General features: G+C 29.8%; 1 protein-coding gene across 1 annotated transcript in view; it reads left to right on the forward strand.

The window, feature by feature from the left end:
- The window catches only part of LOC124427937 (ATP-binding cassette sub-family G member 4), an 18,689-nt gene extending 884 nt beyond the window's left edge, over positions 1-17,805 (forward strand). The window contains exons 1-12 of the mRNA XM_046971407.1: positions 1-32; positions 4,705-4,874; positions 8,943-9,175; positions 10,968-11,085; positions 11,570-11,759; positions 12,387-12,594; positions 12,826-13,002; positions 13,190-13,557; positions 13,717-13,885; positions 13,990-14,090; positions 14,230-14,385; positions 14,475-17,805. The exon at positions 1-32 is cut by the window's left edge and continues 884 nt beyond it. Of these exons, the coding sequence (XP_046827363.1) occupies positions 4,717-4,874; positions 8,943-9,175; positions 10,968-11,085; positions 11,570-11,759; positions 12,387-12,594; positions 12,826-13,002; positions 13,190-13,557; positions 13,717-13,885; positions 13,990-14,090; positions 14,230-14,385; positions 14,475-14,819 (2,223 nt within the window). The 5' untranslated portion in view covers positions 1-32; positions 4,705-4,716 and the 3' untranslated portion in view covers positions 14,820-17,805. The remainder of the gene's footprint in view (positions 33-4,704; positions 4,875-8,942; positions 9,176-10,967; positions 11,086-11,569; positions 11,760-12,386; positions 12,595-12,825; positions 13,003-13,189; positions 13,558-13,716; positions 13,886-13,989; positions 14,091-14,229; positions 14,386-14,474) is intronic.
- The last annotated feature ends 204 nt before the right edge of the window (positions 17,806-18,009 follow it).

Here is an 18,009-nt window from a genome sequence, read left to right on the forward strand (position 1 = left end):
CAAACCCATCAGCATCAGCTCGTCGTTCTAAGGTGAGAGAAAATATTCTTTAATCCTTCTTTGTTCTTTATCAACCTTCATGACCTCGGACAAACATTCTTTATAAGTATCATCCTCCTTGATTAATGTTATTTGTAATATTCGACGAATATAATGGTTGGTACATTTATCGGCTCGAAATGAATATATTTCTCTCTCTCTCTTTTTTTTTTTTTTTTTTTTTTTTTTTTTTATGCAAGTGAACAAACGAACGTCTTGCACGTGTACATTGTACGTTTTGACTTATCTGTCTCGAGGATAAATAAACAAAAAATATCTAATCGTCGTTGGATTAAAAATTATTTAATAAATTATTGTATTATCGATAATATAAATTCGAATGGATTTAACGAATATAAAAGGGATTAATATCGACCTAATGACAATTAAGAAAAATAATTTCAATGATAATGTTATGAAGTGATTTTGAATGTCAAAATATTTTCGTTGAATTTCACAGAAGAAATAATAATAATAAAAAAAAAAAGTCCAATGTAAATATTTATTTACTGATATGTAATTCCGATCGTAATATTGTACGATTGTGTTTCTTACGTATGATTCTTTTCTTTTTTTCTTCTATTCTGTTTCTTTTTCTTTTTCTTTTTTTTTTTTTTTGTTTGGTTGTAAAAATAATCCCACAAGACGCAACGAAAGCACCTACTGGGGGTCTCTATTTAGGTCGTGGCGTGTCGAGGTTCGCAAGCAAGCACGCTTTTCGTTGATAATGGTTGTCCTTGTTTCTAATTTTCTTTTCTCTGGACCGTACCTCAACATTTCTCAAAGTTTTTCGACAAAAATCTTCATCCTTTTTTTCTCTTTTCCTTTTTCAAATATTAAAAATTGATACTTGCAAGATAGAAATTGAACTATTTCTGTTAATCAAACACGTTAGAATTCTTTGACGGAATATAAAACATCATTAGTTCTATTCGTTTCATTCTTGTCTCTTTAATAACGCGTGTTCAATTTTTCATAATGATAAATACTTTATGAAAAGACAAAAATAGGAAGAAAAAAAACGAAAAAAAAAAAAAAAGAAAAAAGATCAACGAACAGGAATGATAAATTTTATTTTTTGATATCATCATTCGTAAAGTTGATAAATTATTTCTTAAACAATATTATCACTTTGTATTATTTTTTTAATCAATGATTGATATTTAATAAATGTAATTATCTCATAAGAGATAAAATGAAAGTTAAGATATATATATATATATATATATATATATATATATATATATATATATTAATTTAAAACGTAGAAAATTAGATTTGTCTTTCCAAGATATATTTCTAATTAAATTCAGTGATCATACTGTTTGCTAGTTCGAATGCACATTGCACACGCGCGAATTACTGTTGCACTTGCGCACTTTAATCTCTCTCTCTCTCTCTCTCTCTCTCTCCCTCACTTTCTCGTTTCCTTTCTTTTCTTTCACATGTATTCTACGAATGAACGGATTCTCGTTTTACTTCTTTAGCAAAGAAGACGATCGACCGTCGAGCATATAAAATCATAAATAGGATCGTGTTTTGCACGCGTATCACCCGTTATCTCTCTATTGCTGTTAACGAATCCAATCTGAATTGATCAAACGAGCATTTGGCGTCTCACTTCTTCCGTTCTCTTTCCCCTTCATTCTCTTTCTCTCTCTTTCTCTTTCTATCTCTTTCTCTCTCTCTTTCTCTCTCTCTCTCTCTCTCTTTCTCTCTCTCTCTCTCTCTCTCTCTCTCTCTCTCTCTCTCTCTCTCTCTCTCTATTAGAAAATAGCTACGAATTGAAATGTATGTATTCATGACGTTTAGTATAAAAGAGAAGAATTTGCGCTTTTCTATTAACTGCGACTGTGAATCGTTCGATATATCAAAATTTTACACACACACACACACACACACATACATTCATATATATATATATATATATATATATATATATATATATTAATTGTTTTATCTTGACTTCATATACACGATCGTTAATTATATATCTCTTTAATTGAATAAATGTAATTATTTGAGAAATTTTAAAAGTAAAACCTTAAAATAGTTAATCATAAATCGTATAAAACATTATATATATATATATTATTATTATTATTATTATTATTATTATTATTATTATTATGTAATAATATAGAAAATTTTATTTTTATGAAATCATATGTCATTGGAATATTTTGATAGTTTATTTTATGAAAATACGGCAAAAGAAAGAAAAGAAGAAGAAAATGGGGAAAAAAAGAAAGGAATGACGTTGAATGAATCAAAAAATATTCTTCTGCAACAAAACGAGAAGTATTGTAGTAAATAGAATATTTTTTCCTTTTTTTTTTGTTCTGTTCCATTTTGTCAATACACGTTGATTATAACTAATAGAGAAGAGTTCATAGCGGTCAGGCTTGTAGTAATTTCTTGCTATGCCAATAATAAAAGCCCGAGTATTTGTTCTTCGCTATCGAGGTCACTTACTTATGTTAGATGATCGAATGACTCACGAGCGTGCAAATGTATGTGTGTATACGTGAACGTATATGTGAACGTAAAAATGAAAGAAAATTATCGATTCCAAATTGCCAATCTTTATTTTTAGGCTTATTACTATTACTGTTGTTATTGTTATTATTATCATTATTTATTATTATATAATTTTTTTTTTTTTTAATATTATTCGAGTTACGAAGAAACACGGGCATAATAACGATACTCATAAAATGTGTTGTATCATCACTACGATAAGCATTTCTGGAGCAAGTCAATTTTCATAAACCGCTATAGTAATTTGCCTTGTCGTAACTTTAACGTTACATTCATTTGACGGTACAATTTGCATTGAGTATAATATGTTTGTAAAAGTAAATTAAATGGATAAAAAGGATAATTTTTTAATACGATCATATCTAAATTCGGGAATATAACAGGAATATAACAGATGATATTTAAGGCTAATTTATATATATTATATATATAATTAATATATATTATTTATATTATATAATTACATTTTAGAATATATATGTATATATATATTGTAATACTTTTGATTTTTTTCATTATTACATATTTAAGATCTTACCTTGAACCATCGATAAACTTTATTCTGTCGTAAAAACAAACGTACGTTCTTTATTACATGTAGCATTGACATGTCATTCTTATCATGTGTGTGTTATTGAAACGTACAATACTCTACGTGTACTCGTCTTCAAGGAAAGATTCATCGATCAATTGATTGATTTCAAACATTACTTTTATTATTGTTACGCGTAAATGGATCGACGATGTGAAAGTTTTTTTAATTCATTAAAAGAAACCTTTCAAAGAGAGAAAGAGAGAGAGTGAGGGGGGACGGAGGGGGAGGGGAGAGAGAGAGAGAAAGAGAGAAAGGAAGATGCGTGTTATTTCAATTTATTTAAATTTTATATAAACAAATACATATTAATATCGTCGATATTGTGCATGTACATGGTCTATCTTGTTTTTTCCAAATCCTTTTTTTCTTTTCTTTTCTTTTTTTTTTTTTTTTTTTTTTTTTATATCGTAATTTCATTTTCGATAATTTAGCGAAAACATTTGTGAGAAATGCAAACTGTTGTTTTGTTTTATGATATATGGATACATCGAGAAAGCAGAACGATCATAACGAAAACAATACTAAAAAGAATTCTACTCTTTGAAAGATAAAAAAAAGAAAAAAAAAGGTGTGCAAGGTTCTCTGGCACTAGTCCAACGATTATCTTCGTCACCGTTTTCTAGCAAAACTTTGAGAATGAATGCGAATTGAGTGAAATTAAATTTTCTTTCTTTTACTCGCACCTGCCACGTATATATATATATATATAATAAACAGAATATTGGAACACAGTGTTGTGCCAAACGATTGCAATTTTCTTGGCTTTCTTATTTCAAATCGTGAAAACTCGTTTAAGAATATAGTCATATTTATATGAATGAAAAATTATCTGAGATCGCGTTTACTCGAAAATGTCAGATATAAATGAATGGATTATTCGAAAAATATAATTAATCATTCACTTCGCATATTTATCCATGTAATATTCTATTAATTAATAATTAATTAACAATTAATTAAACTACAATAAAGTAGGGATAGGTTATAAATTCTTAGGATAATCTGTTAACTGCTTGTATCTAACAATAGTGAATCGATAATACGATATTTACTGAATTCTATTTCTAATCTTCCGCTCGCAATTAAATCATTTCTATTTTCGTGAAAATGAAAATTCTCACGAATTTCATTATTGGATTAAACATTATCATTGTTAATCGTAGAAAATATTAAAAATATATATTTTCCAATGACGTCCTGTTTTTATATTTCAAATTTCAAATGGTTAAATGTCAAGATCATTTAATGAAGAATTGAAGAGAATAGAGACTTTGACCTAATAGATCGATAAGAACGTTTTTTAATTGAATTTATCGTACGATATAGAATAATTCGATAGCTAATATCAGAAAAAAAATAATCGGGTGACGTATTTTCAATAATTATTCACTTTGTCCTTGACGAAGATATCATTTACAAATATTCAATGATAAACTTTAAGAAAGAAAGAAAAAGAATTTTTTGTATGATAACTTTGAGTGAAATCGAATAAAATAGATTTTAATTATTAATTTTCTTTCTAATTTTAGAAGCATCGGATTATGGCAGATTTGAAGAATCTCAGTTTGAGTGGGGGAGGTGGATCGAGATATAATGGCGACGAGCAGGTACAATTTATTGCCGGTGGAAGTCATCAAGTGACAATCAGATCACCACCGCCATCTTTACATTTGGAAAACCTCAATAATGCGGTCCTAGGGTAAGTTAATTTTTTATTTTTTCTTTTTTCCCCAAACCTCTTTCTTTCATCTCTCTCACATCAATCTTTTTTTTTTCCCAATTGCACGAGAAATAAAAATTTGTAAGCGATATCATGTATCGTATTTATGTATCAATACGTATATAATACCTTCAGGATGCTTTTCAAAGTAAATACGCGTGGGTGAGGTGCCGGTGAACTCGAATCGTAATGCAACCTATGCATCATGTTTGATAACTTCATTGATGCACTTCTCCTTTAGAGTGATTTAGCATATTTGCCTTACGTCATTCTTCACACTTCGAAAATTTTCAAGAGATTCATTATTAATATTATTTAGTCAGCTTATAAATGGGGGAAAAAAAGGGAAAAAGAAAAAGGGGTACGGAGAAGAGAAAAAATTTACAATTTCTTTCACATCGACAAAATCAATTCGATATTAATGAGAAATAATAGGATATTTAAAACTATGACAAAATATATTATCGAATCACGTTAATATTTGTGATTTTTTTTTTCTTGGACATATAGAAAAATATATGGGTGTGTATGTATGTATGTATATGCGTGTGGGTGGATACCTTTTGATTTTTGCTCGCGTTCTATATCTACTTCATCGAATGTCGTTTGACCTAAATTCCATTTGCTATTCGAGAAAAAACGTATCTTCTCTCTCTCTCTCTCTCTTTCTCTCTAAATTTATCTTCCTGCCTTACGTTTAGTCGAATTCGTATTCTAAACGAAGTACAGGTAGGCTTCATAGAGATCATGCAAAAGTTGCCTTTTATAAGTTTCTTATGATCGCATTTTATGTTCACAATTAAAGTAGTACGTTTCTTTGATGAATAGAAAAGGAATCGTGAAAGAAAAGAAAAAGAAAATAGAGGAAAAGTCATTCTGAAAGAAATGTTGTCGGTAAAACGTTTAATATATTTCGATCGAGACTAAGTCTTAAGAAAAATTCCATTTTCTATCGTTGAAATTTTTCTATCTTCTTCGAGTACAATATACTCTTTTATATCTTTTCACTATATTCCTTTTTCTATCGACGTTTTTCTCTGTTCTTTTCCATCTCATATGTCGAAGTAGTAAGTTAACAAACGATAGAAGAGCGGAAATGGTGGTTGGAGGTTGGGAGAGGGACGTGGTAGGAGAAGGTGCGGTTAGAGGGGGTGATTGGGTTGGTTGGATGGGTGGAATCGTTTTCAAATATCCGCTTTATCCAATCCTCTGAGAGAATCTATGAATGAAGGACAAGCCAAGATCTCCTTCCGACACGCGAACCTTTCCCTCGAAAACGTCCGAAAGGGATTTCAAGGTCTTCATGGTTTCGATCGATTTCCCTTCCCGTTGATGGACATACTATTCGAAACTAATACTTATAATACTCCTTGTTGAAACTCTTCTGTGGTTGCCAAGAATATTAAATTATTTTTTTATCTTGTTTGGCATTACACAAGAACACTCGGTGTGTGTGTGTGTGTGTGTTCCTGATGAAAAATCCTTTGATTTTTAGAAACGACTATTTAGCTTTTCTTTTCTTTCTTTCGTTTTTTTTTCTTTTTTTTTTTTAGAAATCAATTAATTCTAAAACAATTAACATGAATAGGGAAGAGACTATTGAGTATTTGTGTTTCGTTTTATCGATATTTATTGTTAAAGTGAAATTGTTATGAATAAAAAGTCAAATTTTTAGAGAGAACGTTTAAAATTTAACGTTTCTTATTTTTTTTTTTTTTCATTTTTTTTTCATTTTTTTTTTCTCTCGCACGATACCAATCCCGAGATATCAATGATTGATCTCTCTCAGTTAACCTTTGCCAACGAAATTTTATTTCGACTCATCAAAGACTACGATGTTATTGTTAATTTATCGTAATTTATGATCAATGCACTCGACAAGAAATCCTTTGCAATGTATTATTTATATCTTCTCATTTGTGTACTCGTTCATTAACGATCAATAATTTGATGAGAATTAATTCTATATGTTATTAATATATCGTATTAAAGTTGTTTTTTTTTTTTTTTCGAACCTATTGTAATCGCAAACTTTCTTCTTATTTTCCTTCGTTATAACTTAACTCAAAAGTCACCTGTTATACAGATTGATAGATATTTCGAACTTATTAATTTATATCTAACGAGATATCGCAGATATGTATTAAATCGTCGTGCAGATAATAAAATATTTTTCATATTACTTTTTTTTTTTTTTTTTTTTTTTTCCAATACGAGATGTGTTCGAACGAGTTAAAAAAAAATAAATAAATAAATAAAAAAAAGAATAAAAGAAATAGAAAATAGGAAAATGAAGAAAGAAAGAAAAAAAGCAAATGTTATTAGAACTGGCTTCATTATCTATATCTCCTATCGTTTTTTCATAATAATATAATTCACTTCGGTAATTGCAATTGAGATCGTTTTATTTAATTGATCGTTAATGTTTCTACTCTAATGAAAAGTATTTTTATATAAGCTATGGCAAATTGCAACGTGATACAACATTTTTAATATCATAAGAAAGATATATATTCACTTTAATGACACGACTGATGTTTTTTCCTTTATTTTTCTTCTCTTTTCTTCGTTGAGTTACGTCGAATTTTTTATTAATTGAAAGAGATACTTTTTTTTTTTTTTTTTTTTTTTTTTTTTTAAGAGCTATTCAGCGAAGATATTAAAATTTTTTTCGTTGTTTCACTTGATTACGAAAAAGAAGATAAGCATATAAAGTTAAAAAAAATGTTACTTCTCATTGCATGTCACTCATTTCCCCCAGAGATTATTCATGCTATTGCATAAGATTGTTCACATTGTCTGTGTACTTAAAAAATTTAAAAGATCGTACAAACGGAAGCACGAACATCATCCGTAATAATATTTTTCTTTCTTCTACTTATAATAGTAATTTTATATGTTTTCTCTTTGAATTTTTCTTTATTTTTTTTTCTTGTTGTTTTTTTTTTAATACGGTTTTTATTTACTTCAATTCGTAAAAAAAAAAAAAAAGAAGATAATCATACTCCAAAATTTATCATAACTCTTACTCGTAACTTTATCATAAATCAAAGAGATTTATAAGCAGATATAAATTCTAATAAATCTTCTGACGTATTTAAATTAAGCAATCGATCGGTTTTCACTGACGGATTTAGTCTTCAATGGACCCGTGGCGTTAATTAAATTTATACAATTTTTGAAAACATTTAAACGTCATTTATAAACCACCTCTCCCCCCCACCCAATTCCCCAAGAACGTTAGAATAAATATTGTAAATAAATTATATACAATATATATTTTCTCGCTTTAACTGTTGATGCAAATGAATGAAATGAGAAATATGCATTGGCCAAATTCGTTCATATAGTCGAAAATATGAAAATAAAATTTATATACTATCGAATAGATATTAAATTAAATTCATTCTATAATTTATATTATCCATCTAGTGGCCATTGTTTTATAGAAGACCGAAATAAATTCCTCTATCGTTTGTGTCGTCACAAAATCCGTCGCTGTGACGTTTATCGATCTTGTTAGAATATCTAATACTATCGTCCATTCGAATGGGATATATTAACGACAATACTAATAGTAGATTATAAAAATATTTCAATTCTCAATGATCAGGGATAAGTGAAAATGAAAATTATAATGATAAAATAATATTAAAATGTAATAATATTAGGTTGGAAACTATGAAACGGGCGTTTTGTTTAGTTATTTATTCTCATTCAACGCCCGTTTCATAGTTTCCAACCTAATAAAATGATATTGACTTAAGTATAATAATAAATAATTTGACTTAAATATAATAATAAAATAAATAATAAATTTAATTATAATAAAAATATTAAAGTTCGAAAATTGAACGAGATTATTGTGCGTGTATATTAGATGATCTATTGGACGATAATGATAATGATGATGATGATGATGATGATGATGATGATATATTTATGATTGTTTTCTTAAATACATTAGTTGATGTGATTTATTTGACTCTTTTCTTTATTTTTCTTTTTTTTTTCTTTTTTTTTTCTCTTTCTTCATTCACTTTTTAGAGGCTCACAGAACAATCTTCAGTGCAGTTGCAATGGTGTCACGTCAAACGGGTCCGCAGGCACAGCTTGTACGGGAGGAGTGCTTGCAAGGAAAGTTCCAAATCATAGCGGCGCCAGTCCTGGGCAAGGAAACAAAAGGCCGGCTGTTTCACTGACGCATCTACCAAAAAGGCCACCGGTCGACATCGAGTTTAAAAATCTCGCCTACAGCGTTTCCGAGGGCAGAAAACGAGGTGACTTTATGACACTCTTCTTTTTTCATTTCTTTCGTTTTTTCTTTTTCTTTTTTTTTTCAATCGTCTTAACACTTAAGAGTAATTAATTAGTTCAAGAATCAAGATCGAATCTAATTAATTTGTAGTATTTTTTTTCTTTTCTTTTCTTTTTTTTTTTTTTTTTTTTTTTTTTTTTTTTTTTTTTTTTTTTTTTTTTTTTTTTTTTTTTTTTTTTTATTGATTACAACGTAGACGTTTTATGGTGACATTTATCTCACACTCATTCTGTCTTCCTTTTTCTTACTTTTTTTCTCTCAGTTTTTTCTTCTTTTCCTTTTTTTGCTTTTTTTTTTTTTTTTTTTTTTTTTTTTTTTTTTTTTTATATATCTGTTTCGTTGTAAAGTGGACGTGTCGGAATTATGTGTATAAAGTATTATATAGCTCTCTTCCCCATGATTGCTCTATTAAATTCATCAAAGTAATTGTGGCCATTAATTACAATAACTTTGAATTGAGTCAATGTGTCTTGATAGAATAAATGAACGATATTGCTGTTAATAATATATATTCTTTATCGTTCATATAATCGATAATTATTATTATTATTGTGATAATCGTAAATTCGCAAAATTAACTTTTCTAAAAATTCTTGTTACATCGAATATGTATGATACAAATACGTGAAATTTGAGATCAACGATCATGATCAAAGTTAAAATAAAATTTGGCAAAACGAGTTAGGTTAATTGAGTAACATTTGTTAATTATTGTTTTATCGATCGTCGAAGAAATTTTAAGTTTTCCAAAATTCATATTATATCTTTGAACCGTATATTAGTATTGTCATTCATAATACATAAAACGAATAAAAATGAAACAAGAAAAGAAAAGATTTTAATAAAAATAAAAATCATTATTAATCACTGTAATTCGAAATTATTGGTCCTGTTTGTACTAATTGACGATTCTCTAGACTTAAAATCGAATTAAATAAATAGATAGAACATTTGACGATGCGAATAACTCGAATAGGATTTTACGTTGGGCCAACGTGTGTGAACGACCTAGCCCGAAAGAATCGATAGTAACGTACCGGCTGGTTCCGGTTTCGGCGCAGATACACTACCGAGTGCAACCGTACTCGTTGTAAAAGAGGTCATCCAGAAGTTTGACTATGTTATATACAAAAAAATATTTTTGTTTTTTACATAGACACATTTTTTACGTACACACATTTTTAACATACACATACATGATATTATGTCATTCTGAAATATACGTCAATAAAAATTTTCCTTGTTCTCCCACTTCCGAACTTCATTATTTTCGATTGACCAATTTCGAAAGTTGAAGGACAATTGAGTTTGTCCGATCACCATAAATCTAATCTCTTTATCGTAAATCACAAAGTGTTGTACCTCTTTGACTTGCAAATTATTTCCTCATGAGGATCCTTTTTTTTTTTTTTTTTTTTGGAGGAAAAAAAAATTCCAAGTATTGAAAGTAGGAACTAAATTAATTAAGAAGAAAAAAAGAAAAGAAAAGAAAAAAGACGAGAGGAAATAAGAAAGTTCAAATAATTCTTACGATTTGAATTAAGATCGAAAACATTGGAATAATTCTATAACTATTTTTAGATTGTTGATTTTGTTGAACAGCAATAAAAAAAAAAAGGATAACTCAAAAATCGTTTATTAAAAGGATTCGTTTATTGAAAAATCGATTATTGTAAAAAAAAAACAAAAAAAAGAACATTAAAATCGTTTATTAAAAACTTGGTGATATATCTTTTTTCTTTTTTTTTTTACAGGTTACAAGACGATCTTAAAATGTGTAAACGGAAAATTCAGATCCGGCGAATTGACGGCCATAATGGGTCCTTCGGGTGCCGGAAAAAGTACTCTGATGAACGTTTTGGCTGGTTACAAGTAAGCAATGTAGTTTTATCTTTGTTAAAAGAAAAAAAAAAAGAAAAAAAAAAAGAAAAAAAAAATTAGCGAGATTTTCTTCGATCCTCGTAAAGAACGATGACCTTCTGTCTGGACGCAACGTAATGTAATAAACGGCTTACATGGTTGGTCGAACTATTATGAGAAACATATTTATCGAAGGATAACCCTTTATATACATGCTTCGTCGTCTGGCAAAAATGCCACTTTCTAGTGTTGACTGATAAGCCTTATCTTTACTCTCGAGTACCTTAGCTGACACGCATACATACACACACGAATACACATATGTACATAATATAATTATATTAGACGAAGATCGTTCAATGAAAAATAAATGAATAATTTCGTTTTGAAACGAAACAAGTATCTTTTTTAATCTCAACTTTCACACACACACACATATATATATATATAATTTTCATTTATTCATTATTGATTCCTTTTTATTATATATTTTTAGAACGTCTCATCTGAGCGGATCGGTATTAATAAATGGAAAGGATAGAAATCTTCGAAGATTTCGGAAGATGTCCTGTTATATTATGCAGGATGATCGATTGCTTCCACATTTGACTGTTCACGAGGCCATGACAGTGTCTGCGAATTTAAAATTAGGCAAAGATATTAGTGCAACGGCAAAAAAAGTTGTGGTAAGATGGCTGAGAATTTTTTTATTTTTTTTTTGTATATTTTTTATATTTTTTATTTTTTTGTTTTTTTATTTTTTTTATTTTTTTTTTATTTTTTTTTTTTTTAAGAAAACGAGTAAAGTGAATTAAACGTTTTGGACTATAAGGATTAATCGGACGTATCGCACATGCTTTTACTTTCGAGACATCGTCGAATTTGAAGCGTTGAACATCAATTATTTTTATTAATAATATTAATTTTATTAAATAATAATTTTATTAATAATATTAACCGTGTTTTATTATTACGATGTAAATGTATAATTGTTTCATTGGATCTTTCTTTCTTTCGGATAAGTTGATTTTATAAATTGTACGTGTCCTTGAGAAATTATATATTGTTTCAAAAGGCATTTCTTTTCTTTTCTTTCTTTTTTTTTTTACAGTCATAAAATTATAATAAGCATTTGTAGACACGCTTATACGGAAGTCGATAAAATTCATTACAATATTAGCGATGATCATTGATCTTTTAATACATTATACACCATCGCACTGGATAATATTCACTTTGCTTAGTCGATTCTGTTGATGAGTTTCTTTTATAAATAAAAAGGAAAGAAAGAAAAAAAAAATTACTTCTTACAGATCGAAGAAATTATCGAGACTCTTGGATTAAGCGACGCCAGCAATACTCAAACTCATAATCTTAGTGGCGGACAAAGAAAGAGACTGTCAATTGCTTTGGAGCTCGTCAATAACCCTCCGGTTATGTTCTTTGACGAGCCCACTTCTGGCTTAGACAGCTCCTCCTGCTTCCAATGTTTGAATCTACTCAAATCCTTGAGTCGAGGAGGTTCGTAAAAAAAAAAAAAAAAAGAAAAAAATGAGAAAAATAATTCAGAAAAGAAAATTTATCATATCTGAATTTATATTAAATATCGGATATGATATATTCATTCATTCAAGAAATGCATAGACGGACGTTCAATAAAAAAATAAAAAAATAAAAAAATAAAAAAATAAAAAAATAAAAAAATAAAAAAATAAAAAAAAATATCGAGAATAAATCTGTTTTTTATTTTAGGAAGAACTATCATATGCACGATACATCAGCCTAGTGCAAGGTTATTCGAGATGTTCGATCATTTGTATTTACTAGCTGAAGGGCAATGTATATATCAAGGCAATGTAGGCGGTCTCGTACCATTTTTATCATCGATGGGTCTCGATTGTCCAAGTTATCACAATCCTGCAGATTACGGTAAAAAATATTTCCTTTCAATTTATATTCCACTTATACGAGACACATTAGATAACAAAATAGATCAGACAATTAGATAATGTAACACCTGTTTCTAATCCCGAGTTTAACGATAACGAAAGCAAAACAACAAGTAAGAAAGCGATTTTTTTTTCTTCTTTATTTTATTTCTTTTCTTTCTTTACAGTTATGGAAGTTGCATGCGGGGAACACGGTGAATGCGTTCACAAATTGGTAATGGCTGTGAATAATGGCAAATGCAACAATTATCAACATCATCAAGCTGCGATAGCGGCAAGTCAAACGGTTTCGAATGATATTGCTAAGCAATCACCTACTCAAGAACAAACCAAACCAGAAGCTGGTAGCTTGATACCAAATGGTGTTGCAAAACCAGCTGCCGATGGTACGGTCATCAATATGCCAATTTCTTGCACAACTTCTTTGCTCGACAGTGCCGAAAGTATAGAGCAAAAAGTTGGCTTCCCGACCAATGGATGGGTGCAGTTTTGGATTCTCCTTAAGAGAACCTTCCTTTCGCAATTAAGAGACATGGTTAGATTCGTCTCAATCTTTTGTCTTTCTTTTCTTTTATTTTTCTTTTTTTTTTTTTTTCTTTTTCTTCGATAAAAAGAACTAATGTCTCTCTCTCTCTCTCTTTCTTTCTCTCACTATCACTCTCATTCTCATTCTTTTTCTCTCTTAAATCTTCAGACATTAACGAGAACAAGGCTGATTTCTCACATAATCGTTGGTTTTCTCATCGGTGCTATTTATTATGACATCGGTAACGAGGCCTCGAAAGTTATGAGTAATGCCGGATGCGTCTTTTTCACGGTGATGTTTCTTATGTTCACTGCTATGATGCCTACCATACTCACATGTAAGTTAAATATTATATATTATCGGCTAGATAATAATTTGGATATTAATAAAAGTCATTTAGGTATTTATTATCTCTTACAATATTTTCTATGATCGTTTTAGTTCCCACAGAGATGGCAGTGTTCGTGAGAGAACATTTAAATTATTGGTACTCATTAAAAGCTTTCTACTTTGCTAGAACCCTAGCCGACTTGCCCTTTCAGGTATTATAACAAACATATAATACAATTAATTAATTAATTAATTAATATTGATCGTCGATGTAACTTGTATCGTATTATTACGTCTTTATTTTTTTTTTCTTCCTTTTTTCTTTGTTTAATTTTTATTTTTATTTTACAGATAATCTATTCCATAGCTTATGTTATGATAGTCTACTTTATGACTTCGCAACCATTGGAGACTGAAAGGTTTCTCATGTATCTAAATATATGCGTATTAACATCATTGGTATCACAATCCATCGGTTTGTTAATAGGTGCTGCAATGAGCGTCGAGGTAAGATTAATTTTTTTTTTTTTTTTTTTTTTATTCTTACATCGAAAACAAATATACAAAGATACAAAAGAGTTTTTAATTATTTACAGAGTGGGGTTTTTATCGGTCCTGTATCATCGGTTCCGATCGTCCTATTCTCCGGTTTCTTCGTTAACTTTAACGCGATACCATCATATCTAAGGTTCCTTTCTTATGTGAGTTACGTCAGATATGGCTTCGAAGGTGCCATGATATCAGTTTATGGCTACAATCGTGCTAAGCTAAAGTGTTCCGATGCATACTGCCATTTCAAGAGCCCGACAAAATTTCTAGAGGAGATGTCGATGGAGAACACCGTTTATTGGGTAGACGTTGTAGCCCTTGTTGGCTTCTTACTCGGTCTAAGAGTCGTCGCCTATTTCGTCTTAAGGCTGAAACTTCGATCTCTTCGTTGAAATCGATTAGACGACGTCGATGCTCCGATGGCAGACAATAACATGAAAGAACAAAGAAAATAAAAAGAGAAAGGGAGAAAGAGAAACGAAAGCACGAACATATTCAAAGGGGATGATTCTTCGTGGCCCAAGAAAACTTTGCCTGACTTTTTTCAGAAAGAGAAAAGAAAAAGAAAAAAAAAAGTAAAAGTAAAAGTAAAAAAAAAAAAAAAAAAAGAAAACAAAACAAATACAAGAAAAAAAAAAGAAGAAGTAAGCTCCTTCGACGCGTTTTTACTTCCACGGAGAAGAGCTTCGATCGAGACTGGATCGGATTTTCCAATGCCAGACACTTTTTTGACATAAGCTATCCAATGATATTGTCATTAGCATTTTTATAATAAGAGAAAGAGATCTCCCACAATGTTTCTGACGTTGGAAAATGAATTATGGAAGTAAGCGATAAAAGAGAGAGAGAGAGAGAGAGAGAGAGAGAGAGAGAGAGAGCGAGAGAGAGAGAGAGAGAAAAATAAAAAAAGGAAACCACCGTTCGCGCTCTGTTAATATGACATACATGTACACACATACTGTGTTGTTTCCTTGTGCTTTTGATATTAATCCGACTTTTATAATTTGACTTTCTAGAAATCGGTAAAATTGTACATGTAACAGACTCTTATTATACACACTTATTGAATACATTGACACAAAAATACAGACAGGTAAATAGACAGACAGACAGACAGACAGACAGATAGACAGACAGACAGACAGAGAAGAAGAATAGAAGGAAATCGTAATTTCGACTATTAGCGAAATTTAGCAGCTATAGAATTCATGGGCAGGACAATTAAAGTACGAAGCCTAATTAAGATTTCATCGAATTATTATGGAACTATCAGAGAAAGAGAGAAAAAGAAAGAAAAAGACAGGGGTAGAGGGGGAGAAAGAAAAAAGAGAGAGAAAGAGAAAAAGCCGATTATTACTACCAATAAAATATAACCGAAGAGAACAAGAAGACGAATCATAAATTGCGCGTAGAATTACTTAGATATTTCTATAAAGAATGATTGTAGAAAGTGCGCATTAGTTAGGCTATTTTAATGAATCCCGTAATATAATTATATCCAAAAATATGCGGACTTGCAATATATTCCAAAAAAATCGGCCAGCGTTCGATCGAAGAGTCAAGAAAGTGAGAGAAAGACAATGTTCATAGCCAATTACTACTAACTCGCCAGGAGCCTTAGGCCCATTTAAGACTCGTTTCCCTCCAACGATCGCGCGTCTATCGTAATTAAATAAACGAGACGAAGGAATGTTTAGATCGTTTCGTTAATTAAGTAGATTATATGTAGTTGCATATATATATATATATATATACACACACATATATATATATATTTAACGGATCAAAACTTAGAAAAGAAAACGAGTCTTTTATTATTCTCATATTTACGCGACGACGTCGTGTGTCTCTAAAGGTGTAGCGAATAATTACGATGAATTAATTAAGTACGTATATACCTAATTGAAAAATGTATAAAGATGAAGAAAAAGAAGAAAAGGATGCAGAAGATGAGGTAAATAATGATGATGATGATAATGATGATGATGATGATGATGATGATGATGATGATGAAGAAGAAGAAGAAGAAAAAGAAGAAAACGAAGGTAAAGGTGAAATGATAAATTATAAAGAAAGAAAAAAATAAAAAATAAAGAAACGTAAAGAGTTAAAAGATCTACACGTAAGGAGACTCCGACGACGCATTTATATTCGGCACAATTTCATATACATACCATATGTATAAAAATGTCCGTAAGGATGTATTCTCTCGATTCATATCGTGTAATTTCATTAAGAAAATAAAAAACAAACAAATGCATTATATATACATATATAATGCATACATAAATGTACACGTAAGTACATACATCTTTACACACACACACACACACACACACACATACACAGACACGCGAGTTTACTTAAATATTTGTAATACGCAAGGAAAGTCGAATATAAATTGGAACGTGCTGTTTATTGTAAGAAGATCGAAAAAAAAGAAAAAGCAAAAAAAAAAAAAAAAGAAAGAAGAAGGAGGAAAAAAAAAGGAAAACTATAAAGAAACGAGAGAAAAATAGGAGAAGCTCACACTTGACCAATCACTAGCTGCCTGAGCGTTTGCTTCTTAATAAGTGCGCGAGTGCTAGCGTAAACAAGTTGCTACGATTAAAAATAATTAATTCGAAGAATCATCAAGGAAGAAGATATCCAATGATCATTGCACGTACGACGATGACGAAGACGTTGACGAATACGATAATGATGATGATGATGATGACGATGACGATGACTACGATGATGATGATGATCATGATCATGATCATGATCATGACGTATGTGCTGATGAAAACGCGCGTATATTTTCTTTGCGAGCATATGTTCAAATGAGATAAATGCATCCTCGGTTATATTGCATCTTCTTTTATATTTCTCTCCTATATTTTTTTCTTTTTCTCTTCTTTCTATTCTTCTTTTTCATTTTCTTTTTCTTTTTTTTTTGTTTTCTTTTTTTTTTTTTTTTTTGCATTTTCATTTCTCTCTTAATCTAATGATATTCGCCTTGACGATTCTTTTACGCGGCCTATATTTGGGCGATGAAAAATAAGAAAAAGAAGACAAAGACGAACGACGAGTTACTCCTGTTTCCCTCTTCGTCTTTTTCTTCGTCTATCTCTTTTTTATACGTATAACAAAATAAGTAATAATGAAAACCAGTCAATAAACGAGCGAGCAATTAATGATTTCTCTTAGGAGATAAGGAGAAAGAGAGAAAAGGAAGGAGAGAGAGAGAGAGAGAGAGAGAGAGAGAGAGAGAGAGAGAGAGAGAAAGAAAGAAAGAAAGAAAGAAAGAAAGAGAAAGCTTTTTATTGAGATTCGGATTCATCGATCTTTCTCGCTATATATTCCGATAAACACAATAAACACAAGAAAAGCATACGTTTTATTAATCATTAATTATTAGTAATTAATTATATTATTGTATTTTAATCTTTTATATTTTCTATTCTTTTTTATTTTGTTATTTTTCTTTTTTTTTTTTTTTTTCCTTTTTAAATGGAAGTTGAATTCTTAATTTTTTCATCGTTCGACTGCTTCAGTGATACAAAAACAGTATTTATATCGATACACAATAATGTATTA

This window comes from Vespa crabro, chromosome 11 (genome assembly GCF_910589235.1).
Source record: "Vespa crabro chromosome 11, iyVesCrab1.2, whole genome shotgun sequence".
Lineage (NCBI taxonomy): Eukaryota > Metazoa > Arthropoda > Insecta > Hymenoptera > Vespidae > Vespa > Vespa crabro.